Source organism: Heliconius melpomene, chromosome 9, assembly GCF_056956725.1.
Source record: "Heliconius melpomene rosina isolate 202511_hmr_F chromosome 9, ASM5695672v1, whole genome shotgun sequence".
NCBI lineage: Eukaryota > Metazoa > Arthropoda > Insecta > Lepidoptera > Nymphalidae > Heliconius > Heliconius melpomene.
The window spans coordinates 869,886-881,176 of record NC_140397.1 but is presented as its reverse complement, the minus strand read 5'-3'; the positions used below and the strand labels follow the sequence as shown (position 1 = coordinate 881,176).

General features: G+C 34.7%; 2 protein-coding genes across 2 annotated transcripts; one reads left to right on the top strand and one right to left on the bottom strand.

Moving 5' to 3' along the window:
* Nucleotides 1-2,151: 2,151 nt before the first annotated feature.
* LOC146536098 (transmembrane protease serine 9-like) lies at nt 2,152-11,052 on the bottom strand. The gene is made up of 7 exons (XM_085190506.1): nt 10,949-11,052; nt 9,984-10,167; nt 9,262-9,517; nt 8,569-8,863; nt 3,595-3,769; nt 2,770-3,025; nt 2,152-2,479 (listed from the first exon to the last, which is right to left on the bottom strand). Exons 1-7 carry the CDS (start codon nt 10,986-10,988, stop codon nt 2,174-2,176), a joined length of 1,512 nt encoding a protein of 503 aa, XP_085046632.1. The 5' UTR covers nt 10,989-11,052; the 3' UTR covers nt 2,152-2,173.
* Nucleotides 4,833-7,287, top strand: LOC146536099 (achelase-1-like). Its single transcript, XM_085190346.1, has 4 exons — nt 4,833-4,923; nt 5,095-5,239; nt 5,844-6,099; nt 6,962-7,287. The coding sequence occupies exons 1-4, from the start codon at nt 4,881-4,883 to the stop codon at nt 7,202-7,204; spliced, it is 687 nt and encodes a 228-aa protein (XP_085046472.1). The 5' UTR covers nt 4,833-4,880; the 3' UTR covers nt 7,205-7,287.
* Nucleotides 11,053-11,291: the final 239 nt, after the last annotated feature.

Here is an 11,291-nt window from a genome sequence, read left to right as displayed (position 1 = left end):
TCTATTGATCGCACCCCGGGACGCGGTCTAGATGCTCCTAGGTACTATTTTTGAACTATTAAACCTAGATTAAGCCCCTGTAGCGCAATTAAAAAAAATATAGCCGATTGTACGTGTTTTAGACGTGGGGATGCTTAAATATTTTATTTTTAAAGTCCTGTGTAAATGTTACATGTACCTATTTGGATTTTAGTAGGGCTATTATGAAATAGATAGAGATTACACTCTGTTTGTTTTTGTTTATTTACATAAAAGATTACATTATTTGAAAATATATTTTTATTAAGTTAACTAGTGGCTACCCGAAACGTAAAATCTTAATATTCCCTTTTTTGGTCATTCTGTACTCACAGTCACTTATCCTACATGCCAGAAATCTGAGATTTTTTTTACACACACGTGTTGAGTGGCGGAAGTCAACACCACATTGTGTCTCTACCAAAGGCAGAGAAATGATAATAAAACTTCCTCCCGAGAGGAAATAGACCCCACGACCATCATGTTTACCGTAAGATGATGTTCCATTGTGTTATGATGGCCACAAAATCAGTTGATAGAAAAATATTAAAATTAAGATCTCTATATATACTAAGTACATATTTAATATAGACTCAGCACTAAACATACATATTCAGTTTTATTTAGTATAAACTATTTACTTTTATTTAGTGTAAGCTGTCCTCCCAAAGGCGACTTGGGAAGAGAATCGAACTACTCCGAACGTACCCTGGTTTCAGGCTGATACAACTTTATGTACTACCCTAAGAGAGCAATACGAACAAAGCTCAATTTATTGAAGCTTAGTGTTCGTCTTGAATTCCTAAATCTTTTATGGGGCTCTCGTAAATGTTACATTTTACTGAGAATTTTACGACTTAACTTTTTCAGATAAAAGGAATAAACGGAAAAACAGCCTTTTAAAGATCGTATCAAGATAAATTTATATATAGTACTACTTGTATATTATTGTCGAGTTTCTTTCTTATATTTATTTTATTTTTATTATACGTCTAATACTACCACTCCACGAAAGAAAGAAATACCACAAAATCGCATTTAATTCCTTGGGGAGCTGATTAATATTGTGTCCTGAAGATAGCAGAGAAGACCATAGGGGGACCTGACTCTTGATATCCTTTGTCAATCTTCCTCCTAAAATCGATGTCGTCGATGTCTCTACCAAAGTAGAGAAATGAAAATAAACATTCCCCAAGTGGAAATAGAACCCACAAGCCCCGTGCTTATAGTAAGACGATGTGCCATTGCGCCACGATGGAAACAATATTAGTTGATAAATAAATTATTTAAAATAAAGATCTCTACATGTACCGCCACCTACCGGATCTACTAAGCAACTTGAATAATGTAAAATAACAAAACCTTCAAAAGTGGACTTTAAAATATATTTTACACATATTTTATATTAGCTGCAAACAATAATGCGTGCAATATCCCGCATACAGCAATGTTTTATATTTGATTGTGTCAAAATAAAATAAATATTTTAAATAACTACATTTTAAATGTTACTGCCATCTAGCACCAATAGTACTAAACTAACTATAGAACTTAAAGTGTTATACTTCAACAAATCTGATATAGATATCGCTTAAATATACATATTATTGATACTTAAATTAATTCCATTTTTTTTTATATAATTTAATTTGAATATTGATTTTTACGTTTTATATTGAAATAAACTTGTTTAAATCCTGTCATTTTAGTTAAAATCCTGTCATTTATTATTACTTCTGTATGGTTTTTATAAAACCTGGCCTAGACAAACATACATATTATAAAAGTGTAGACGAACTCAATATCAAGCGTATCTTATTTAATACTCTGATAAAAGAATTAAGAATAAATAACATTATATAAAAGATATGCTTATCTCGTTGTAAAATATTATTAAAAACATAAATAAAAAAAGATATAGATAACATTTTAACATTTAATAAGTTTTAATTTTGTATTTAGAAAAAAACATTAAAATTGGTCTTTACAAAATATAATTTAAAAAAATAGAATCCCTCGAATATAGTCTCTTGGCGGTAATATAATTATGTATAATATAACAATTATTAATACTTTAACATTTGGCTTGACAATTTAAATGACATATTTTTAAAATAAAAATTCTATAAATTAATATCTTTTTCATTTATATAAGTTATATTGCGGTTTCAAGGATCCAATCAGTATACGAGGCGACAGCAGTACTAATACTCGGCCAAATGGGATTACCACATTCATATCCTGCAGAAATGATGCCGACCACGACTTGGTTGACATACATGGGACCCCCAGAATCATCATGGCAAGCATCTCTACCTCCAACGTGAAGGACCCCAGCGCAAATCATATTTTCCGTGATGTTTATTGGAATAGACAATTCTTGATAGCGTTGGGCACAAAGTTCGTGGTTAACGGTTAATACTTGGACGTGGCGGAGAACGGATGAATGAGGCCCTCCTGACTGAAATGAAGAAATTTGTTTCAACTTGAACACATTGTATTCAGAAAAGCATTGTCGCATCCTATCGCCTAAATTCCCTTTGTCTTGTTGACAGAGCAGGGAAACGAAAATAATTCATACCTATGACTGGGAATGCATTCCACAATAAAAAAAATAATTTTATACGAGACCCAAAAAAAAACAGTTTTCTTCTAAATACATTTTTACATGGCCTCATTTAAGGATCAGAAAATAAAAATATAATTATACTTATGACTCTCCGACAACATAACAAAATTTACAATACTCACAAAAACCCTTCCCCAACCAGCAAATATAACTGGTAAATGATCAGGTAACACAGACCCTTGGAGCACTATAGTCGCCTGTTGAATATTCGGCTTGAGTACCATCCGAGTCGCCAGTCTTACCACACTGATGTCACCGTCTACACCATTGCCGCCGTAACTTGGGTGGTTGAATGCCAAGTCCACGTAGAATATCTCACCGCCCACGTGACGGTAGCTGGAACCTGCTCTTATTCTACGGAAAGGCGCTTCAGAGTTCCTTTTAATGAAAATGTTAAGAAAAAGTTAGTTGAGAAAAAAAAAATATGATAGCTATATGGTGTATGTGTATGGTGGTAGTGAAATTAATATTTCCCATATATAATTTTTAGACAAAACGTAAAATTTCCAATCACTAGGTTCCTTCAATTAGGTACTTCCCGAAGACGAAAATATTAAATTCTTCCTTCCAGCCATCATATTATTGATATTAGAACTCAATCTTTGGACCGAAGAATTTCCTTACAATTAATTGAATGTCACACAAAATATAATTTTATCTTCACCGCGATATGCGGGATTAAAGATTACAATTTAGTATATGATTCTTTCGATTTTAATGTTTGAACAAGATAAACACACTATAATTATTTAGATAATCTGTACCATATAATTTTAAATATACAAACCCTAAGAACCACAACCTAAGAACGTAGTGATAAAACACTTCATTCCCCATTCAAACATTTCCGGTCCCCACTTTTCGGCGAATTTTGCGTTTGGTGCGCACGTGCAATGATAATTGTTTAAGGGGGTTCCTACGAAACCAACATCATATACAAGACATACCATCCAGAAAAGCATTGTGCAGCAGACAGCACGTATATAGAGTTCAACACACTGCCGGCACAATTTTGGGTCCATATGCCAGAAACGGGACTTAGAAATTCTACTTGAACAATCGATGGGTATTCCTCGATAGAGGTCGTTTGTCCACCCATAATACGATTAGCCATACATGATGCTGTAAAAGATATAATTTACAAAAGCTGTTCTTATAATATACGAGTTCTATTGGTAATAAAGTAAAGGTTTATCTATTTAATTTTTCAACCATCTCTCTCTCTCTCTCCCTCTCTCTGATCAAATAAAAAGCAATTCGTCAGCCCAAAAAGAAAAATAGATAACATTTTTAATTTTGAGGCCGTCGTAGTGCAAAGCATGCCTAAAATCGCTAGGGTTATTGATTTCCACTCTATTTATTCTCATTTACTCGCTCTGGTAACAAGACAAAGCGCAACGTGGAGTGACAAAAACTGGAAGAAAAGTTAGGAATGAAGTGTCTAACATTAGGTTTCCACTACTTTGCCTAAATGTGGGTTATAGCGTGAGGCTAAAAAATGAAAGCAACAAAAGTTGCAAAACAGATTGAAATGATTATGCAATTATGTTAAATAATACCTGTGTAAAGTAAAAATATAAAATTCCACAACCACGTCATGTTGCACCAGATAACACACTATAAATGTGTTACATTATTTTTTTATATTTTTAATATTGGGGCTATAAATATTGATACCCCTATATCATTGGCACTAAATATGATGTAGAAATTTTAGGAATCATCATCGTTATCAAAATTGTCATCATAATTTAAACTTTGCCCAGCTTTAGAAGAAATAAGACGAATTTAAACTTGTGTCTTCTGTTGAGGTATCCCTGTCTTCAATTCAAACATCTTTCAATCCACAGAAGAAACAAGTTAACCACTAAAATAATACCATATTTGTCGTGTTCCCTGTTTTTGAGAACGACCGTATATCAGCATTGGGCGTTAACATTTCGAGTGACTGCCAGTAGTTACGAATTTCCTCCAAATGAGTAGTTCAACTCAAAATTAGATTTCTAAATGCTTAATCTAAGTTAAACCTGTTTTACTTTATATTTTAATAAGAAAATTGGCCAACATATTTATAAACGGAAGTCTTAATAATAGTTGGTGAAGCGGGTTTTTACGACAGATTAAAAGTTTAAAATTTATCGTAAAATAAAATTTTATCAAAAAAGATAACGATAGATACAATAATTAATATATAAGTAGTATTACAGATGTTGGTAACAGAGTAATTGCAACAATGGCACTGTCAGCTGTATTGACCCTCAGTTTCTTTTTAGTTGGTACGGTGTTCTTATCTATGGTTTTTATGATTTTTTTTTATATAAATAGTTTTATTTTAATTGTAATTGATAAAACTAACATAAAACTTCGGAGCCCAACTTAAAAAAATATTACATGCCATAAAAAATTGTAAAAAATACTTTTAATTTTTATTAACTACCTTTTTTTAGGTGTTTCCTCTTCTGCAATTTTGGAGAGGTTCCCATCAGTGGTACAAGTAGAGTCCCTCATTTCGGAAATATGGATTCAGAACTGCGGTGCCAGTATTATTAATAATAGATACGTATTGTCTTCTGCCAGCTGCTTTTCTGGAGCGTGAGTTTTTATTCGTTATCAAATATTTGTGTTTTTGTTTTAAAGTGCAGAAAGACAACCTTTTGTTAAGATACTCCGTTTCCAACTTTCCTACATTGAGTGGTTGAACTCAACGCCGCCTTTAAGAATAAAAGGGGTGTCGTTTCACAATGACGGCCTTAAATTTAAAATTATTATTTACTAATTCCAATAATTTTTGGAAGGCCTAAGATAAATTTAATAAAACTATTTTTATCAAATATATTTTAGATCTTGTCATTTAATAGGCCTATCATAATTTTTTACCTTTTTTTTCAAGTGCAAAGAAAAATTGGGAGACTAATTCCCAAAAACATTTTAAAGAGATATGACTTTTGATAACATACATAGATTTTTGCTTATCTACAAAAATATCAGACGATTAATCCTAAGATATATAAAGATTACAGTCAGTATCGATATTGGGGTTCCCTCTGCCTACCGTACTATCGCTGCGTGCTGCATAAACACAATGTTAGCATGATTATTTACATTGTGCATAAAAGGAACAATAATTTCACAATGACATATAATTCTGTCTTGTACTTTATATACATTATATATAGAACTTCCGTTTTTCCTGCAGAAACTATAGCCCAAATCTTCGTCGTATCCGTGCTGGTTCAGCCCAAGCTCAATTTGGAGGTGACCTCTACTATGTAGAAAGAGAGATCAATCACCCAGAATTCGTTGTGGGTGAAGTTGATAACGACCTTTCTGTAGTGAGGCTCGCAAGCTTCATTCAGTACAGCTCGCTTATCGCCAGTAGCTCTATCGCTGGTCCGACCACTTCTCTTCCTCTTGGATTCCCCGTTATTCAAGCTGGATATGGCAGCGCTGGTGTGAGTAATCCTTGAATTTTTATTTATAGAATTTGTGTGTGTTTGAGGAAATCATTATGCAATGGGACTGGCTCAGAATAGTTTTGGTTTCGGTCATGTAGAAAGGAATTGTTGTAATTTCTGTGCTATGGCAAGACAAATATCTGCATACTGTCTATTCAATTTTCAAGACATTGTGTGTTAAGTGGAAATATAATTTCCGATTGTATTGCCTGTATACAGACGGAGTCAACAATATGCGGCATTAGATTCCGTCACAAAATAGGCAAGTCTTTTTAAATGAAAAAACTATATACTACTAGAAAATCTGCGTATTAATATTGTATAATATGTTTTTTTAGCTTCACGCTTATGCCGCATGTGTAGCAGGTCGGGCAGAGTTACCGTTACCTTAGCCTGACCTGCTACATGTGTGAAACGTAGTGTTAAGATACTTAGTTCCCATTAACGCCCGATGTTAATAATGTATCTCCTATCTCCAGTTAACGTCAATCTTGGATTGTCCGACATATCTATCCAATCTCTAACCTGCATGCCAATGAAAGTGAAGTACTTCGATAGGTTATTGGCAAGCTAAACTCAAAAAATGGATTGATATTTCAATCTATGGTTGCAATTTATGGATTAGGATTGATTATTAACATCGGGCGTAAGACACTTCCGTTGCCCACTTTCCGTCGAATACTGTCTTTGCGTGTTGAGTAGTGAAACTCAAGGCCACGCATTGCCTCGTTATCAGAGCGAAGAAAATAAAATATTCTTTATGTTTTTTTCATATATTAAAGGCCATTCTGATCTATACTAATACAGTTCACTCAAAAAAATCAAAACGTAAGTACATAAATACATAATTTGTTTCCAGTGGAGAACCAATCTAGCCATCTACGGCATATTTATGCTTAACAACAGCCAATGCAACTTGAGCTCCGTTCAGGAAGTGCTATGTGGTGCAAGATATGGCAGTGCCAGCTATAACCAAGACATTGGATCACCGTGGTACGTCAATAACGTTTTAGTCGCCGTCGTGTCTTCCAGTGTAGGGTCCAATATCGTAGCAACACCAGTCGGCCCTAATTCACAATGGATTGTGGAAAATGCCGTTTAATCTTTGAAGATATTAAGATATTAAGTTTTAAACGATTTTGATAATAAAATTCTGCTGATAAATACAACTTTGTTGTCATGTAATTTTTGTTTATTTTTAATTGACCTTTTTAATTCCAATTGACATCCTGCTTAGCCTACGGCTAGTCGTGGCGCATGAGCACAAGCGTGCGTGATTGTAAGCGCGATAATTGTGGGTTCGAATCCCATTCGACGAAATGTAGTATATAATATTTATAACTACTCAATTCGGAATGACTGCAAAATTCTTGAGAAAGTGGGGAAAGAAAGTGTGTGATAGAAACGGAGTGTTTTAACACTAAGTCCCCAGGTTCCCTACCCTGTCTTTTACAGGATACAGCGTGGAGCTGAAAAATGAGACAACTTATTTAGTTTTTTTATCCTGGACCTTTATCGAATATAAATATAATATTCAGTAATAAAGTGTATCTATATTTTTTTAAGAAATGAATACAATTATATCTAATTTATAAAAAATAAATAAAGTATAAAAAAAATCAAGGTATTTATAAGAGGTAACAAATTATTAAAAAAAATAATAAAATCAATTCCTCTCTTTTTACCTTTACGCATTTTTCTATGAAGGGTAGCAGAGGTAAGAGAACATATGCTACTGCTTCATATATGCCTTCCGGGGGGCTCCTCTCCAGTATCATCAATACTGTATTCCTGAAGGTCCAATGTTGTTTCCACTTGCCTCAATTACCATTACTCATAAATCATTTTTATCGTCCGTTGTGACGCAGCGGCACAAGGACATGACTGTAACGCGACGGTTGAGGGTTCGATCTCCACTCGAGGAAGTGAAATATTTATTTACATTTCTTCGCTGTGTTGTCGAGGCAAAGCACGGCGTTGAGTTCTGCTACTCAACACGCAATGCCTCCAGAATTTGGCAGAAAGTGGGGAACGGAGTGTCTTAACACTCGGTTCCCTGCATCGCTGAACCGCTGAACTCGAACAAAGTCGAGAGGGCGGAGAAAGGAATGTCTTGATACTATGATATTATATGAGGCCAGTCATGGCCGGCCTAGCAGGTGTACAAAAAGTGACTGTAAAACCGACTGGTCGTGGGTTCGATGCCTACTCGAGGAGATGAAATATTTATTTTTAATTTATATTTACTCCAGAATTTACTCCAGAATCCGGCAGAAAGCGGGGAACGGACTGTCTTAACACTACGTTCCCCCTGCCTACCCTGCCATTTGCGGGATACAGCGTGAAGCTGATATTATGTTATGACATTATCTATACCAAAGTGCGCGCTATAAATAACGCAATAAAGCATGAATAAAAAAAATGATTTATTTAACAAAATCTTTATTAACAAACAAATCACCAATTAAGATATTATAGATACAATCCAATCGCTATAAGAAGAAACTGCTGTACTAATAGCAGGGTAGGTATGGTTGCCGCATCCCAATCCTGAGGATACCACTCCAATAACTACATTCTGATAATACATAGGACCACCAGTATCTCCACCACATGCGTCTACACCAGGAAGACCAGCACAGATCATGTTCGCAGTTATGGGAATCCGCTCAGGAAGATTGCCATAATTTAAAGTACAAATTATTCTATCTACAGTGAAGACTGAAGCATCTTGCAGAACACTTGATGGACTGCCTCCTGCCTGGAAAGTTGAATGTTAAAATTTATCATACCTTTGTTTAGTATATTAAATTATTTGGTAATTTGGCAGTAAGTTAAGGAAGGTTTGACAGCGAATATCGGAATTTTTAAATATAAGTTTCCTTTCTTTTTTTTAAAAAAACTCCAAAATAGATGTAATAATAAGAACAGAGTATTTTAGGAACAGATTCTATTCAAATATTTCTTTAAATAAATAGAACATATTTGAAGATATAGTTACCGATTGATTAGATTATATTTATTTTCATTTCCCCACTCTGGTGCGCATCATTGAGTTCTAAAAGTTTAAAAGTTAAACGGAAAGTGGGGAACAAGTTATCTAAACATTAGGTTCCCTGCTATACGGGAAAAAGCATGAAGCTGAAAAATAATAGTTACCGAAGTCAACCCCCATCCTGCATAACTGACAAGCAGGAATGGTGGAACCTCTACTCCTTGCATGACAATATTAGCCTGCTGTACAACAGGAGTGTAGACTAATGACGAAGCTAGTCTAACTACACTTATATCTCCATCGCTGCCTATCAAGCCGTAAGAAGGATGATTGTAGGCACCCTGGGCATAGGCGATGACACCACCAATACTGCGAAGACTACTGCCAGCTCTTATACGGCGTAGGTTGATGTTGAAATTACTATAAGAAAGTATTATGTAAGAATGTTAGGATGAACTTTATATTAACTAGCAGCCTCCCGCGGCTTCGTCCGTTTGAACAACATGATTATTCATTTAATAAACAGAGTTGACTGACAGTCAAATGTGTCAAATGTTAATTAATAATTTAATTTACTCATTCAGAAATACAAAATGTGTGCGGCGCAGCTTATTGGCGCGCTTTGTCATGTTATCCGAACAAGAAAATGAAAATAGATACTTCCCCGAGTGGGATTCGAAGCCACAACCGTCACGTTAACGGTAAGACCCTGTACCACCGCGTTACGAGGACCTCATATAATACATGTCCCCTCCAGAAATTAGAAGTTACCCATAACTCAAAAACTATCATCTGTCACCCATTTTAATTACCAAATTATTATTTCACATGCATATATGTATGTCAAACTAATAACTTTATTTTTTGAAATAAGTAAAATTCTTACCTTCCCGAAAAGCAAGAAGCTGCAGAAAGAATATATCGGGATGTTAAAATGCTTCCACCGCAAGATTGGGACCACACTTGCGAGAAGATGTTCTGGAATTCAACCTGCACTAGCGACGGGTAGTCCTCTATCCTGGCGGCATTGCCTCCGACGACGCGGCTCGATGAAGAAGCCGCTTGTGCACCTATCATTTAATTAAATATAATGTACCTATATGTATACCGGACATAGCAGGGTATTCAGGAGGAACCTGGAACGTACTGTTAAGATACTGCGTTCTTATTAAGAAATTTTTGTTTCCCACTTTCCGCTGAATTCTTGAGGGATTTCAATAAATAATAACCATATATTAAATTTCTTCCTCAACTTTCACATTGCAAAAGATTTAAATGTAATTAAAACTATTAGTGTTCCATCGTCTACCGCTTTACTGATTTTTTCCCCCTTCGTGCTCTTTGCTAGTTAGCAAGATAAATCTAACCCAAACCTAGTGTTAGTTAAATTTATCCTCAACATTCTGTCCGACTTCGCCACGTTTTGTCTACAAGAGCTTGGAAAATTGGGAAGCAAAGATATAATAATGGGCCCTCTAAACTACCCTATAGCGTGAAAAACATATAACAATAAAAAATGAGAGTATAATCTGTTCTCTATTATAATGTGGTCTCACTGTTTTAGTCCGTATGAGGTTGTCTGCAGGAGCACAGCGTTTCATTGTAATCGCGAGGGCTATGGTTTCGATTCCTACTTCAGTTCCGCCCCTCAACACGCATCGAGAATGCGAAATTAGATGGAAAATGGAGAAACGAAAGAGTGTCTTAACTCTAGTTTCTAATTACCTTGCTATGTACAATGACAGCATGTAAAAAAAATGTTTTTAGTATTAAAATTGTGTTTAGTCTTCTTATACAGCCATGACCGTAGAAAACTCAACGTCACATTTTAGACAATAAATGAAAAAATACCTGCAAATATAGCCAAAGCAAATAACCAAAGGGAAGCCATGTTGTCACCAGCACCTGTCGATCGACAAGAAAATATAATTTTGTATAACTCTTAAATACAATTTAATCTTTATGACTATAATACAGTTTGTAATCTTAATACTTTAGTGTTTTTCTGTAACTGGTGGCTCATTGTTATATAGAATTATAAATTTATTGATAAAAGATAAGCCCCATAAATAATATTTAATTTATATTACAATAATAATTATTTCTTCCAGAGAGAGGAAACTCGAGGAAATGAAATATCTAATATTCTGACTTTTTGTCGCGTCGCCAGACCAAAGAAATGAGTAAGAATCGA

What these genes read in the sequence shown, in the direction of transcription:
- LOC146536099 (XM_085190346.1), top strand. Translation starts at nt 4,881, where the DNA reads ATGGCACTGTCAGCTGTATTGACCCTCAGTTTCTTTTTAGTTG. An exon ending in CCTCAGTTTCTTTTTAGTTG is followed by an intron (nt 4,924 to 5,094) that starts GTACGGTGTTCT and finishes ACCTTTTTTTAG; the next exon opens with GTGTTTCCTCTTCTGCAATT. An exon ending in GCCAGCTGCTTTTCTGGAGC is followed by an intron (nt 5,240 to 5,843) that starts GTGAGTTTTTAT and finishes TTTTTCCTGCAG; the next exon opens with AAACTATAGCCCAAATCTTC.
- LOC146536098 (XM_085190506.1), bottom strand. Translation starts at nt 10,988, where the DNA reads ATGGCTTCCCTTTGGTTATTTGCTTTGGCTATATTTGCAG. An exon ending in CAGGATGGGGGTTGACTTCG is followed by an intron (nt 8,864 to 9,261) that starts GTAACTATTATT and finishes TCAACTTTCCAG; the next exon opens with GCAGGAGGCAGTCCATCAAG. An exon ending in GCACAATGCTTTTCTGGATG is followed by an intron (nt 3,026 to 3,594) that starts GTATGTCTTGTA and finishes TTTCATTAAAAG; the next exon opens with GAACTCTGAAGCGCCTTTCC.